At 39.0% G+C, this 11,203-nt stretch overlaps 1 protein-coding gene across 1 annotated transcript in view; it reads right to left on the bottom strand.

Moving 5' to 3' along the window:
• Positions 1 to 11,203, bottom strand: part of DNAH8 (dynein axonemal heavy chain 8) — a 423,841-nt gene that overhangs the window by 122,536 nt on the left and 290,102 nt on the right. The window contains exons 72-75 of the mRNA XM_007939462.1: positions 9,480 to 9,486; positions 9,188 to 9,343; positions 4,591 to 4,746; positions 2,032 to 2,214 (exon numbers count right to left, since the gene is read on the bottom strand). Coding sequence (XP_007937653.1) covers positions 2,032 to 2,214; positions 4,591 to 4,746; positions 9,188 to 9,343; positions 9,480 to 9,486 — 502 coding nt within the window. The remainder of the gene's footprint in view (positions 1 to 2,031; positions 2,215 to 4,590; positions 4,747 to 9,187; positions 9,344 to 9,479; positions 9,487 to 11,203) is intronic.

The following is an 11,203-nucleotide window of genomic DNA, read 5'->3' as shown; positions in this document are numbered from 1 at the left end:
TGGGTGTCTCTGAGTTGTTTCTCCTCACCTGTAACCCTGGGGCTGACTGCTCTTCTGTCCGATTTTCTGGCTTTTTATCCCCTTTCTCCTGCTCTTCCGGCCTGCTACTCTGGGAGTAGTGCTACTGCCTTGGAAACCCAAGGAGGGATCGCCATGAGTCGGGTCCGACTTGATGGCACACGATGACAACAACAACAACAACAACTAGTTATTGACAGAGATAAGCCTAATTCTCTTGTCCTCCAACTCCAAGCCTAGTGTTATTGTACTAGCAGGTTTGCAGTAGTTGATGGGGTGGTGATAAAGAACATGATTGTATTTGTAGGGGAATATCTAATGAATCATTTTCATTAAAATGATCATTCCTGGGTAGTAGTATAGGAATTTGTGGACCAAATGAAATTCCTTCTCAGCATGGTATGGAAAATGAGCCACAATAAACACTTCAGTTTTACAGCATAACCTGTAAGGCTCATCTGAGAGGACTGGCATGCTAGAAAGGCCATGAGCTTTTATAGGTGAGATCCTTATTCTCTCTGAGCCTCCATTTGTTCATCTATGAAACAAGGATTTAATAGCAGGATCATAGCATTACATATAATGCAGCAGGATGCCCTCCTACACATTAAATGTGCTTTTAGATTTCTCCAACAAGAGAGGTACCCCACTAAAGGAACTCCCAAAGAAAGGTAGGTATGATGCATCTTAGTGTACCTCTTAAAGGGTAGGCTAAGGCCTAATAAGAATGTGAGTGTAGGACACTCTGGAGATATGGAGTCCAGTCTACCTTAGACAATAGAGCCTTGGAGGTTACAACAGCCTGCACAAGGGGTCTGGACTCATCTCAGAATAGATTAACAGCACAAGATGGACCATAAGGACTAATTTTCCACAGTGTATCATGTAACCCTGAGAAGAGATGGAAGCAATGGTCTGTGGGGCCAGTGCCTTCTCTGCTTGGCTGAGGAAGTGGGACTGATAACCTATGTGGATTGCATAAGCCCCAGGTTGTGTGATGAAACTGAGATCAGGCAGCCAATGAGAGTCAAAACAGAACTGTGCTCCTTCCACTCCACCAGACAGGTTGCCTTTCAAGGTCCTGCCACCAAGGTTAACCAGCTCTATGAACTGGTTAGGATTTTACTCATCATTTCACTGATTTGTTCTCTTTCTTGGAGTCTGTGTCATTTCTCTTTCCCTTTTTCAATGTCTTTCCTTCATGCTGTGGCCATCCATTTAGAGCTCTTCCCTGTGCTCCTCTCCCTGGTCATTCTTCTTTTGTCTGATTGTTTCTCATTCTCTCATTTTATGCCTCTCTGCCTTTACTATTTCTAAACTTGCCTTTTCCTAGAATTCTTAATATGAAAATAAATTATACCTAAGCAAATAACATTCTCATGTGTTACGTAAATATATAAACATCTGTTTTATGCAAATATATTCTATGCATACAATTTTGTGTTTCTTGAGCTTTATTTTAGAAATTAGTTTAAATCTTGTATCAGTCTCTTAAAATCTTCCTGCCTTAAGTTGTTCTTTGTTTTCCTAGAAGCCTCGATTATATTTAATTAACATCTCCACTTGGGTACAAATTTCATTTAATTAAAATAAAGGTATGCCTCCTACATTATTAGTTTGCAGTAGTTGAAACTACTACCATGGTAATAATACCCATTCAGAGGAATTTCTTCTTCTCCAGGATTACTGTTTTATTGAATTTTCCAGGTGTCCCTGTGGCCATCCATAGAATTATAAATGAGGGTTTCCTTCATGAAAAGTCAACATACCGAAGGCTTATAGACAGAAGTAGGAAGTGTGTGTGTGTGTGTGTTCGTGCAAGTGTTTGGGGTTGGAGAAGAAGTGAGTTATGATGCTTCCTGACAGGAATCAAGACTGCAAAATAAGTATTTCCTTATGCTAATAAGGACAGAGATGATTTGCTTAATTTTTCATTTTCCATATACTTAGCAGATTCCCAATATATTTTAAAAGTTTGTTGTAAGAAGTTCTTTACCTTGAGAGGGTGATTACCTGTTTCTCTGTTAGAATTACTCTCCTTAGTAACTGATTCTCAAGTCCTTTCATTGTAACGGTAAAATCAATGACAGACGTCTTAGCATTGATCTCAGGGGTAAAGGCAGGGTTTGGTAACTTTGTAGTAATATAAAGTTTAAATGTATCCATGATATCACATTCCTTATCACCGACTTTCACCTATATCAATTCAAAGATAAAATTAGAAACAGCTTCAAGGATAGCACAAGAAATTTGGGTTCAATATAGGAAAGAATTTATGAAAGGTAAGCACTATGCCACTAGAATGAATTGTGAAGGAAATTTATAAAATTTTAATTATTGATCAATAAAGCCAATTAAATTAGAATAATTTAGATCTGTGGTCCTGCCTTAAGATGTTTTTAGCCACGACACCAAGAAAATTAAATGAAACTGTAGCCCCCCCCCCCAAAAAAAAATAGTGACCAAAGGAGAACTCAGATGCACCTAAGATTTGACTTTAAAATTTCAGGAAGTGCTATGGTGATTTGTCTTTCTCTCTCTTGCCAATTGTTATAGTACCAAAACCCACCAAACCCACTGCCACCTAGTTTATTCCAACTCATAGCAACCCCCACTGTAAATCATTACAGAAGTAGATTGCCTCATCTTCCTCCTGTAGAGAGGCTGGTGGGTTTGAACCATTGACCTTCTGGTTAGGAGCCAAATAACTTACACATTGCACTACTAGAGCTCCTTTGTTATAGTATGTTGTTGTTGTTATGTGCCATCGAGTTGGACCCAACTCATAGCGACCCCTCCTTGGGTTTCCGAGGCAGTATCACTACGGAAGTAGGATTGCCCAACCTTCCTTCCGAGGAGTGGCTGGTGGGTTTGAACCACCAGCCTTCTGGTTAGCAGTCAAGTGCCTTAGGCACTATGCTACCAGAGCTCCTTGTTATAGTATAGGAGCTGCTTTTTTTTTTTCTTTCTGTCTTGAGAAAATTCTTTCCTACTATGGAAACTTGCTGTATTTACGGGCAGTATTGTTCTTCTTGCATTTCATAGTCATGTGTGAAACACATGTGACAACAGAAGGAGTTACTGCAATTTTCAAACAGGCCCACACTTTGTTTTTCAGTATGATAGCAGTTGTCTTAAATATTACTATTTGCAATATATTGAAGCATAACTTCTTTTTGCTATCTAAAATTCAAGTGGGAATTATAACACTTGTAAATGACTTAAATTTTTAATTAATCTTAATCCTGTATGTGGTTGAATAGCATGCCATATCATTAAGGACATTAAAACAATCTGAGGCACCATGGCTTCATGTTAGAGATAAGAACCTGGGATCTTCTCAAAGCCCTTCAGAAATGGAGATTCCACAACCTTCTTTGACATGTTAAATATGGCACATACAAGAATTGACATTAAAAAGAAATTTTTTTCTAAATAAATCTTTGTTTAATAAGAAAATCTCCATTTTTCATTTATTCAGTAATATTTATGAAATTAAGTTGTCCAAAATGAAAAAGACTCAATCAGAAATGCTGACATTCACCAGGAAATAAAACCAAAGAAGCCTGAAGATAGCGAATGACAACAATTAAAAAAGAAACACATTGAAACAATTCATGTTCTCATGAACAGTTGGGAACAGTATCCCATAGCTTCCAGCAAAGTCAATGAGTTCAGATTGAAAGTTAATAAAGGGAGAAATGAACAAATCAATGTCTATAGACTTTATTAAAATACCACTTTCTCTAGGAGGAAATCCAAGTGTTCTCTTGTGTGTGTGTGTGTGTGTGTGTGTGTATAAAACCAAACCAGCTGATTCTGTCTTATAGGAAACCTATGTGTTTCAGAATAGAGATGTACTCCATAGGGAATTCACGGCTGTGATCTTTGGGAAGCAGATTGCCAGGCCTTTCTTCTGAGGTCCTCTGGGTGGGTTCAAACCATCAACCTTTCCATTAGTAGCCCAGTGCTTAACTGTTTGTACCACCTAGGTACATGTTGTTATTTGTTGGGCACCATTGGCTTGATTCTGACTTACAGCCACCCTGTGTGACAGAGTAAACCTTTCTCAAGTCAGTTCTAACTCGTACCAAACCAAGAAGACAGAGTAGAATTGTTCCCAAAGGGTTTCCAAGTCTGTAATCTTTATGGAAGCAGACTGCTACATCTTTCTCCCAGACTCCCAAATTTTCTGGCACTAAGCAGCCTGTGACTTTGCACTGCCAACCTCATATTTATAACTTACAAATATATATATCTTCCTAAACAAATTTTCTCACAGTTGCTAGTACATAGACAGATAGATTATAACACTGATACATTATTGTTATAACCAGACATGTGTTTCCTTAATATGTCTTTTAGTTTCAGCTACATGGCTACTTTTACCAAGATAATTCACTCCTCTTGTATTTTTTATATACTATTAAAAAATAATAATAAAAGGAAACACTGAATATTAGTTTGGAAATGTTGTACTAATACTAGCCTCTGAAGGAAACTGCCTTTGCTGCTATGCTCAAAAAGATAAGTAGATGTCACCATTGTTCTTTTCTTTTTTACAAAGCTCACCTTGAAAGTGGTGCCCGATTTAATGAAATTCTTTTCTAATACATTATCCAGGGCTGGATCCAGCTCCTCACGGATGTCCTCAATGAGGAGGGGTCGGCCCAAGGAAAGGCTGTCCTCCAAGTGTGTGCGAAAATACTTATGGTTCAGAGATGTCACCTAAAAATGAAAAGCTCATTAATATCTAACTGTTATAAAGAATGTACCCATAACTAAGTGGAAACCAAGGCATTTATTAGGCAAAGGACTAAGAATTTTAAGAGCAATATAGGAGTTTTGCTTATAATAAAAGTAGCAAGCAAAAAGTAATTTTCAGGACTTGGTGAGTCATGACTTGTTGAAGCACTGGATGTGTAATGGGGTCTGATCGATAGAAGAGAACCAAGTGGCATTCCTTAGACAGCATGTCAGAATTCTGCTCCTGAGAGGTGGAAGAGAACAAGTGAAGTAATTGTCCTTCTAAACTTACATAGCTACAACTGCTCAGAGAAAATAATTTGCAAAATGGTGATATTCATTCATCCTCTAAGGACTCCCATAAGAGGAATAAGTAAGTGATAAATAAAAATTAAACATAAGAATGTTAGAAATAATATACTGAGTAAAACCAAGGGTCCATTCATGTATTATATCTCTAACAATGTCACAATGACAGATGCTGCATAAAGTGAATGTAAAAAACTACAGATAGAGAGATAGCTGCCTTGGAGTTGACTCTGACTCATGGCAACCTTAGGAACAACAGAAGGAAATGTTGGCTGGTCCTACATCATTCTCAAAATCACTGGCATGTTCCAGCCCATCATTGCAGCTATTCCACTGGTTCATCTCACTGAGCATTCCCCTCACCCTCACTGGTCCACTACTTCACCAAATCTGATGTCATCCTCAAGCAATTGATCCTTCTTGATGAACGTCCAAAGCAACTGAGTTGCACAATGTTCTGTTGTGATCCATAAGGTTTTCATGGGCTAATTTTAAAAAGTAGATCACCAGGCCTTTATTTCTAGTCTGTCTTAGTCTGGAGGCTCTGCTAAAACCTGTCTACCATGTGTGACTTTGCTGGTATTTTAAATATGGGTGGTATAGCTTCCCGCATTACAGCAGGACACAGGCCACCACAGTATGTCAAATGACAGATTATAAATTCATCTTGCAAATTCCTGCATTAAAAAAAAATGCAGGGTCCTGCATTCTTAGGTCAATATTTGTTTTTAGTTTTTTATTTCTTGCTTTTAAAAAAAGATACACTGGACTAGATGATGTTTATCTGAACCAATTGGCTTTAAACTCCTGCTTCTCCTGTGATCTCTCCCTCTGCCTAACCATGATAATTCCCAAAGGCTCAGTCTTCAACTCTCTTTTCTACCTTCTTATACTTTATCCCCTGAACTCATTTACACTCTCCTCGATCCTTGCTAAGGCGCTCTGGCTGCACAGTCATTAAAGCATTTGGTGGCTAACCAAAAGGCCAGAGGTTGGAACCCAACAGCTGCTCTGCAGGAGAAAGATGAGGCAATCTGCTTTTTACAGCCTTGAAACCCTGTGGAACAGTTCTACTCTGTCCTATAGGGTCGCTATGAGTCAGAATTGACTCAGTAGCAGTGGGTGATCCTTGCTATGATTCCTTTGGGCTCTCTAGGAATGTTTATTGAATGATGCAATGTATTCTAAAGAATTAAAGAGATAGGATATCTATGGCATCCACTTGCCTGAGAGCTCATGCCACATATGGAGCTATCAAAAATCCTGGTACCTCAGTTGTATGTCTGATGACCCACAGGATCAGTGGTGGACAAAGGCAAGTGAACAAAAAGGCCCTATGGGTTGTTAAGTCAGGAGGAGTTTCACATAAGTATATTTTCAAACAGAAGAATAGCAGTCCTGCTAAATTCACTTACTAAATCTAATATTTTTATCTAATATTTTTGTGTTGAAATCCTAACCTGTATGCTTGTAAATATGGCCCTATTTGGAAACAAGGTTGTTTTTTGTTGTTGTTGTTGTTGTTGTTGTTATGCTGTATTTTCTTGAAGGCAACCTATTTTTGTTATGTTAATGAGATCATACCAGAGTGGAGTGGGTCCTAAACTTAATCATTTCTGAGTTATAAAAACAGCAGGACAGACACAAAGACACACATGGGGAAGATTCCACATGAAGACAGAAATACACGGCAGATGCATCTACAGGCCCAAGAATTGCCACCTACTAGAAGCTGAAATAAGCAGCATCACAATAAACGGAGAAAAGATTTAAGTTGTCAGGGATTTTATGGTGCTTGGATCCACAATCAATGCCCATGGAAGCAGCAGCCAAGAAATCAGAAGTGATACACTACTGGGCAAATGTACTGCAAAAGCCTTCTTTAAAGTGTTAAGAAGTAAAAACGGCTCTTTGAAGTCTAAGGTGCACCTAACCCAAGCCATGGTATTTTCAGTTACCTCATATGCATGTGAAAGCTGGACAATGGATAAGTAAGACCAAAGAGTTGATGCCTTTGCATTGTGATGTTAGTAAAGAATACTGAAAATATCACAGACTACCAGAAGAACAAACAAATCTGTCCTGAAAGAAGTACAGCCGGAATGCTCCTTAGAAGCTAGAATGGCCAGACTTTGTCTCACCTATTTGGTCATGTCAGAAGAGACTGTTCCCTGGGGAAGGATATCATGCTGGATAAAGTAGAGAGTCAGCAAAAAGGGGGAAGACCCTCAACAAGATGGACTGACACAGTGGCTGCAAAGATGGGTTCAAGAATAGCAAGGATTTTGAGGATGGTGCAGGACCAGGCAGTGTTTTGCTCAACACAGGGTTGCTGTGAGTTGGAGCTGATTCCGTGGCACCTAACAACATAAGCTGAAATAGACAAAGAAGGACCTCCTCCTGGAGCCATCCCCTGAATTCAGACTTCTAGACTTCTGAACTGTGAGAAAATAAATCTCTGTTCTTTAAGGCCTCTTGCTTGTGGTATTTTTTGGTTACAGCAGCCCTAGGTAACTAAAACAAGATTCTTTGGATTTTCTATATACACAATCATGACATCTATAAATAAAGAGTTTCATTTGCTCCACTCTAATCCTTGTATGCTTTTTATTTCCTTCTCTTTATAGTTTGCTGTCGGCTTTTTGTAAATAATTTTCATCTGATTAAGAAAAATCCCTCTTATTCTTAGTTTGCTGGAAGTTTTATCATGACTGGGTCTTGAATTTTACTAAGTGCTTTTTCTGCACTTATCACATGACCACATGATTTTTTCTGTTTTCTCCTGTAATGATTACACATTGTGATTAATTCATTTAAATTTAATAAACATAAGCATTCCTATTCTGTATAAAGAACTGTCCAGAAAAGATAAAGATGAATAAAGCCATAACCCTGGCCAACAAGAAATTATGGTACAGTAGACATAAAATACAAATGTGCAAAGAACTAGAATTCAAGACAGACTATGTCCACATGAGAAATACAAATGAGATATTGTGATGATTCAGGACAAGATATATTAGGCTGAGGACACATAAAAGTCTTGATGAAGGTAGAACTGGATGGGGATTTTGAAGTGATATTTGAGATTTTTAAATGGACTGTAAGGAGCTCTGGTGGTGTAATGGTTAAGGCATTTGGTTGCTAACCAGAAAGTTAGCAATTCGAACCCACCAGCTGCTCCATAGGAGGAAGATGGGGCAAGCTACTCTCATAAAGATCTACAGCCTTGGAAACCCATTGGGGATTGGTATCAGTCAGAATTGAATCAATGGCAGTGAGTCTGTTTTCTTTTTATATTGAATGTAATTGTATTGGCCAGTAAAATGGAAAAGATATTCTGGTTAGTAGAAATAGTATAAGCAAAAATAGGGAGGCACCAGGATTAGAACTCTGGGGACAGTGTATAGTAAAGAATGAGTAGTCCATATGGGTAGGTGAATTGAAATACCAGTGGTAATAAGATCACCATGAGAGTCAGGAATTTGGGGAATCCTACCTTTGTTTACCCCTACCCCTCCTAACAAGATCCTCAAGAAAGAAGCGAAGGGAATAAGAGCAAAACACATAAATACGGTGTTGTTGTTAGCTGCCATCAAGTTGGCTCTGACTCATAGAGATGTTGTGTGCAACAGAACAAAAAGCTGCCCTGCCTTGCATCATGCTCACAGTCACCAGTATGAATCACCAGTATGTTGCTGAGTCCATCATTGTGGCTGTTAGTGGCCTTCTGCTTCACCTTATGAGACTCCAGCTCTAGGACAGGACTAGTATGCGTGTATGTGCTAGCTTGGTGGAAACGGCCTTGAACCAAGGAATCACCAACCTCTAATTTTGTTGTTTTCCTATCAGCACAAAAACAAGCCCCAGAACAAAAGCCACATCCAACATTGGCAAAAGCAATAGAGCCAGGGAGAGGCAAAGAGAAGGTGAGTGGAAGCAAGAGGGAATGTTGAAAAGATAATCAGAAACTTTGTGCCAATTTGCTGTTAGAAAACGCAAGCATGTAAATTAGAAAACATTTATCATAAAGATGACAACTTTATGCCTGGCAGATTCAATTGGAATTTTGGGGATATTTCATGATTGTGAGATTACTTTCCCATTCACATACCTGCAAATCATTTTCTTTTTCCTTTGATTTAATCCAAGTTTTGCCTTGAGTTTGTGGATCTATCAGGAGTGGATACCTGGTGGCCTTTGTCACAATAATGCCATTCTGAATTGAGAGGTCATCTCCTGGTAATCCCTGCAGCCCCCACTCACCAATCTGTATAATAGGAAATGGATATGGCCGTTCAAAGGGGAACAAGAATGCTTTCATTAGTAATTAAAAGCATCATAATTTTTAAAAGAATTTTAAAATTGGACATATTGATTTTCCTTTGAAACTATGCAACTAGTACCTGGTATCTAGGGAGGAAAAAAACAAACTTGTAAATGTGAACCGAGCAACATTAATTTAAAAGCAAAAAAACAGCTTTATGATCTAATGAATAATAACCCAAGACTAAGGTTAGCCCTTTGCATTGTATTCTCATACGTAGGAGGAAATGTTATAAAGTGATTGCATGTAGCACTTGATTTGGAACTTTTGGTTGCTGAACATTTGAAGAACATGGAGGCTTAAAATGTGGTGGGACTGAGTGTGTGGGTGGGGATCTAGATTGTCTAGCTTTAGTGGTGTAATGAATATAATGAGATATCAGAGAACATCCCAAGGGACAAGCCCTGAAAGTCCCCTTCCTGCCCTTTGGCTCTGCTTATATGCGAAAAGGGTGATTGCAGGGCTAAAGCCAGATAAATTAGAGAACAGAAGATATTATATTGGCAGGAGTTCATCGATAAAATTTTTGTAAACATTTTCTCCTCCAAATTAATGGTGAATTGCCAGACTCTCTCCACATGGTCAATAAAATCACTTGATATGCAATAAGCCAACCAGCCTCCAACTGCATTCAATTCCCCCAGGACCTCCAAAGGCCATAATTAATAAAGAATACCCTTGCCCACTTTAGGAGCTCTGGTGGTGCAGTGGTTAAGACATTGTGCTGCTGATGAAAAGGCTGGCCATTTGAACCCATCAGTCACTCTGCAAGGGAAAGATAAGGCAGTCTGCTTCCGTAAAGATTTACAGCCTTGGAAACCCTATGGTGCAGTACTGCTTGGTCCTGTAGAGTCACTAGGGGTCAGAATCAACTTGAGGCAGTGGGTTTGGTGGTCCACTTTGTGTCTCCAGGATCCAGTGCATCCCCCACACAAACCCTGTAAGGGATGGATCCAACATTGTTTTAATTGGAAAAGATTGTTTTCTAACTTTTTAAGTACAGATAACATGAAATTAATAGCCTGGCATCCTTAAGGAAACAGCAGCAACTGGGGAGCATATTTACAAATCAGGCAAGCAGCTCATAAATACAAATTGCCTGGGATGCAGTTATTACCACATGAGCTCTGTCAGATAGACTGAAAATTGGCAGTGCCATCCAAAGCCCAGCAAGGAAGGTTGTCGTTGTGGTTGTTATGTGCCGTCAAGTCGCCCCGACTCATAGCAACCCCTCCTTGGGTTTCCGAGGCAGTATCGCTAGGGAAGTAGATTGCCCAACCTTCCTTCCGAGGAGTGGCTGGTGGGTTTGAACTGCCAGTCTTCTGATTAGCAGTCAAGTGCCTTAGGCAATATCAAGTGCCTTAGGCACTATGCTACCAGAGCTCCAATATCACACAGTGATACTGGAACGGTGCTATTATATTACATTATCAGACACAAAAAAGATAGTTGATGATCAAAGTCAGGTTGATATCAACACCTCAGATCTAGATAATGTCTACATTTGTCTAAAATGTTTGAAAGAGAGTGGGACTTAACAGGAATGGTGTACTTAATGGAGGGTTATAAAAAGCTCAGTCAGTAGCAAGCGTAACTAACAAGCACTTTATCAGTTCACAGCAATGTGATTAGTTTTATTTTGAAAATATCAAGGAACTTGAATACCACAACAAGAATTCTTCTTCTTTCTTTTCTTTCTTTTTTTTTTTTTTTTTTGGTAAATCAAGCATTTTCAAAGCAAACTTCTCAATTAAATGGAAAGGGAGGGGTGCTGCAACCTGATTCCTTATTTCTTAGTAAGAA

The sequence above is a fragment of the Orycteropus afer genome, unplaced genomic scaffold (genome assembly GCF_000298275.1).
Source record: "Orycteropus afer afer isolate SDZICR_OR568_19922 unplaced genomic scaffold, OryAfe1.0 scaffold00059, whole genome shotgun sequence".
Lineage (NCBI taxonomy): Eukaryota > Metazoa > Chordata > Mammalia > Tubulidentata > Orycteropodidae > Orycteropus > Orycteropus afer.
This window is presented reverse-complemented; position numbering and strand designations above follow the sequence as displayed.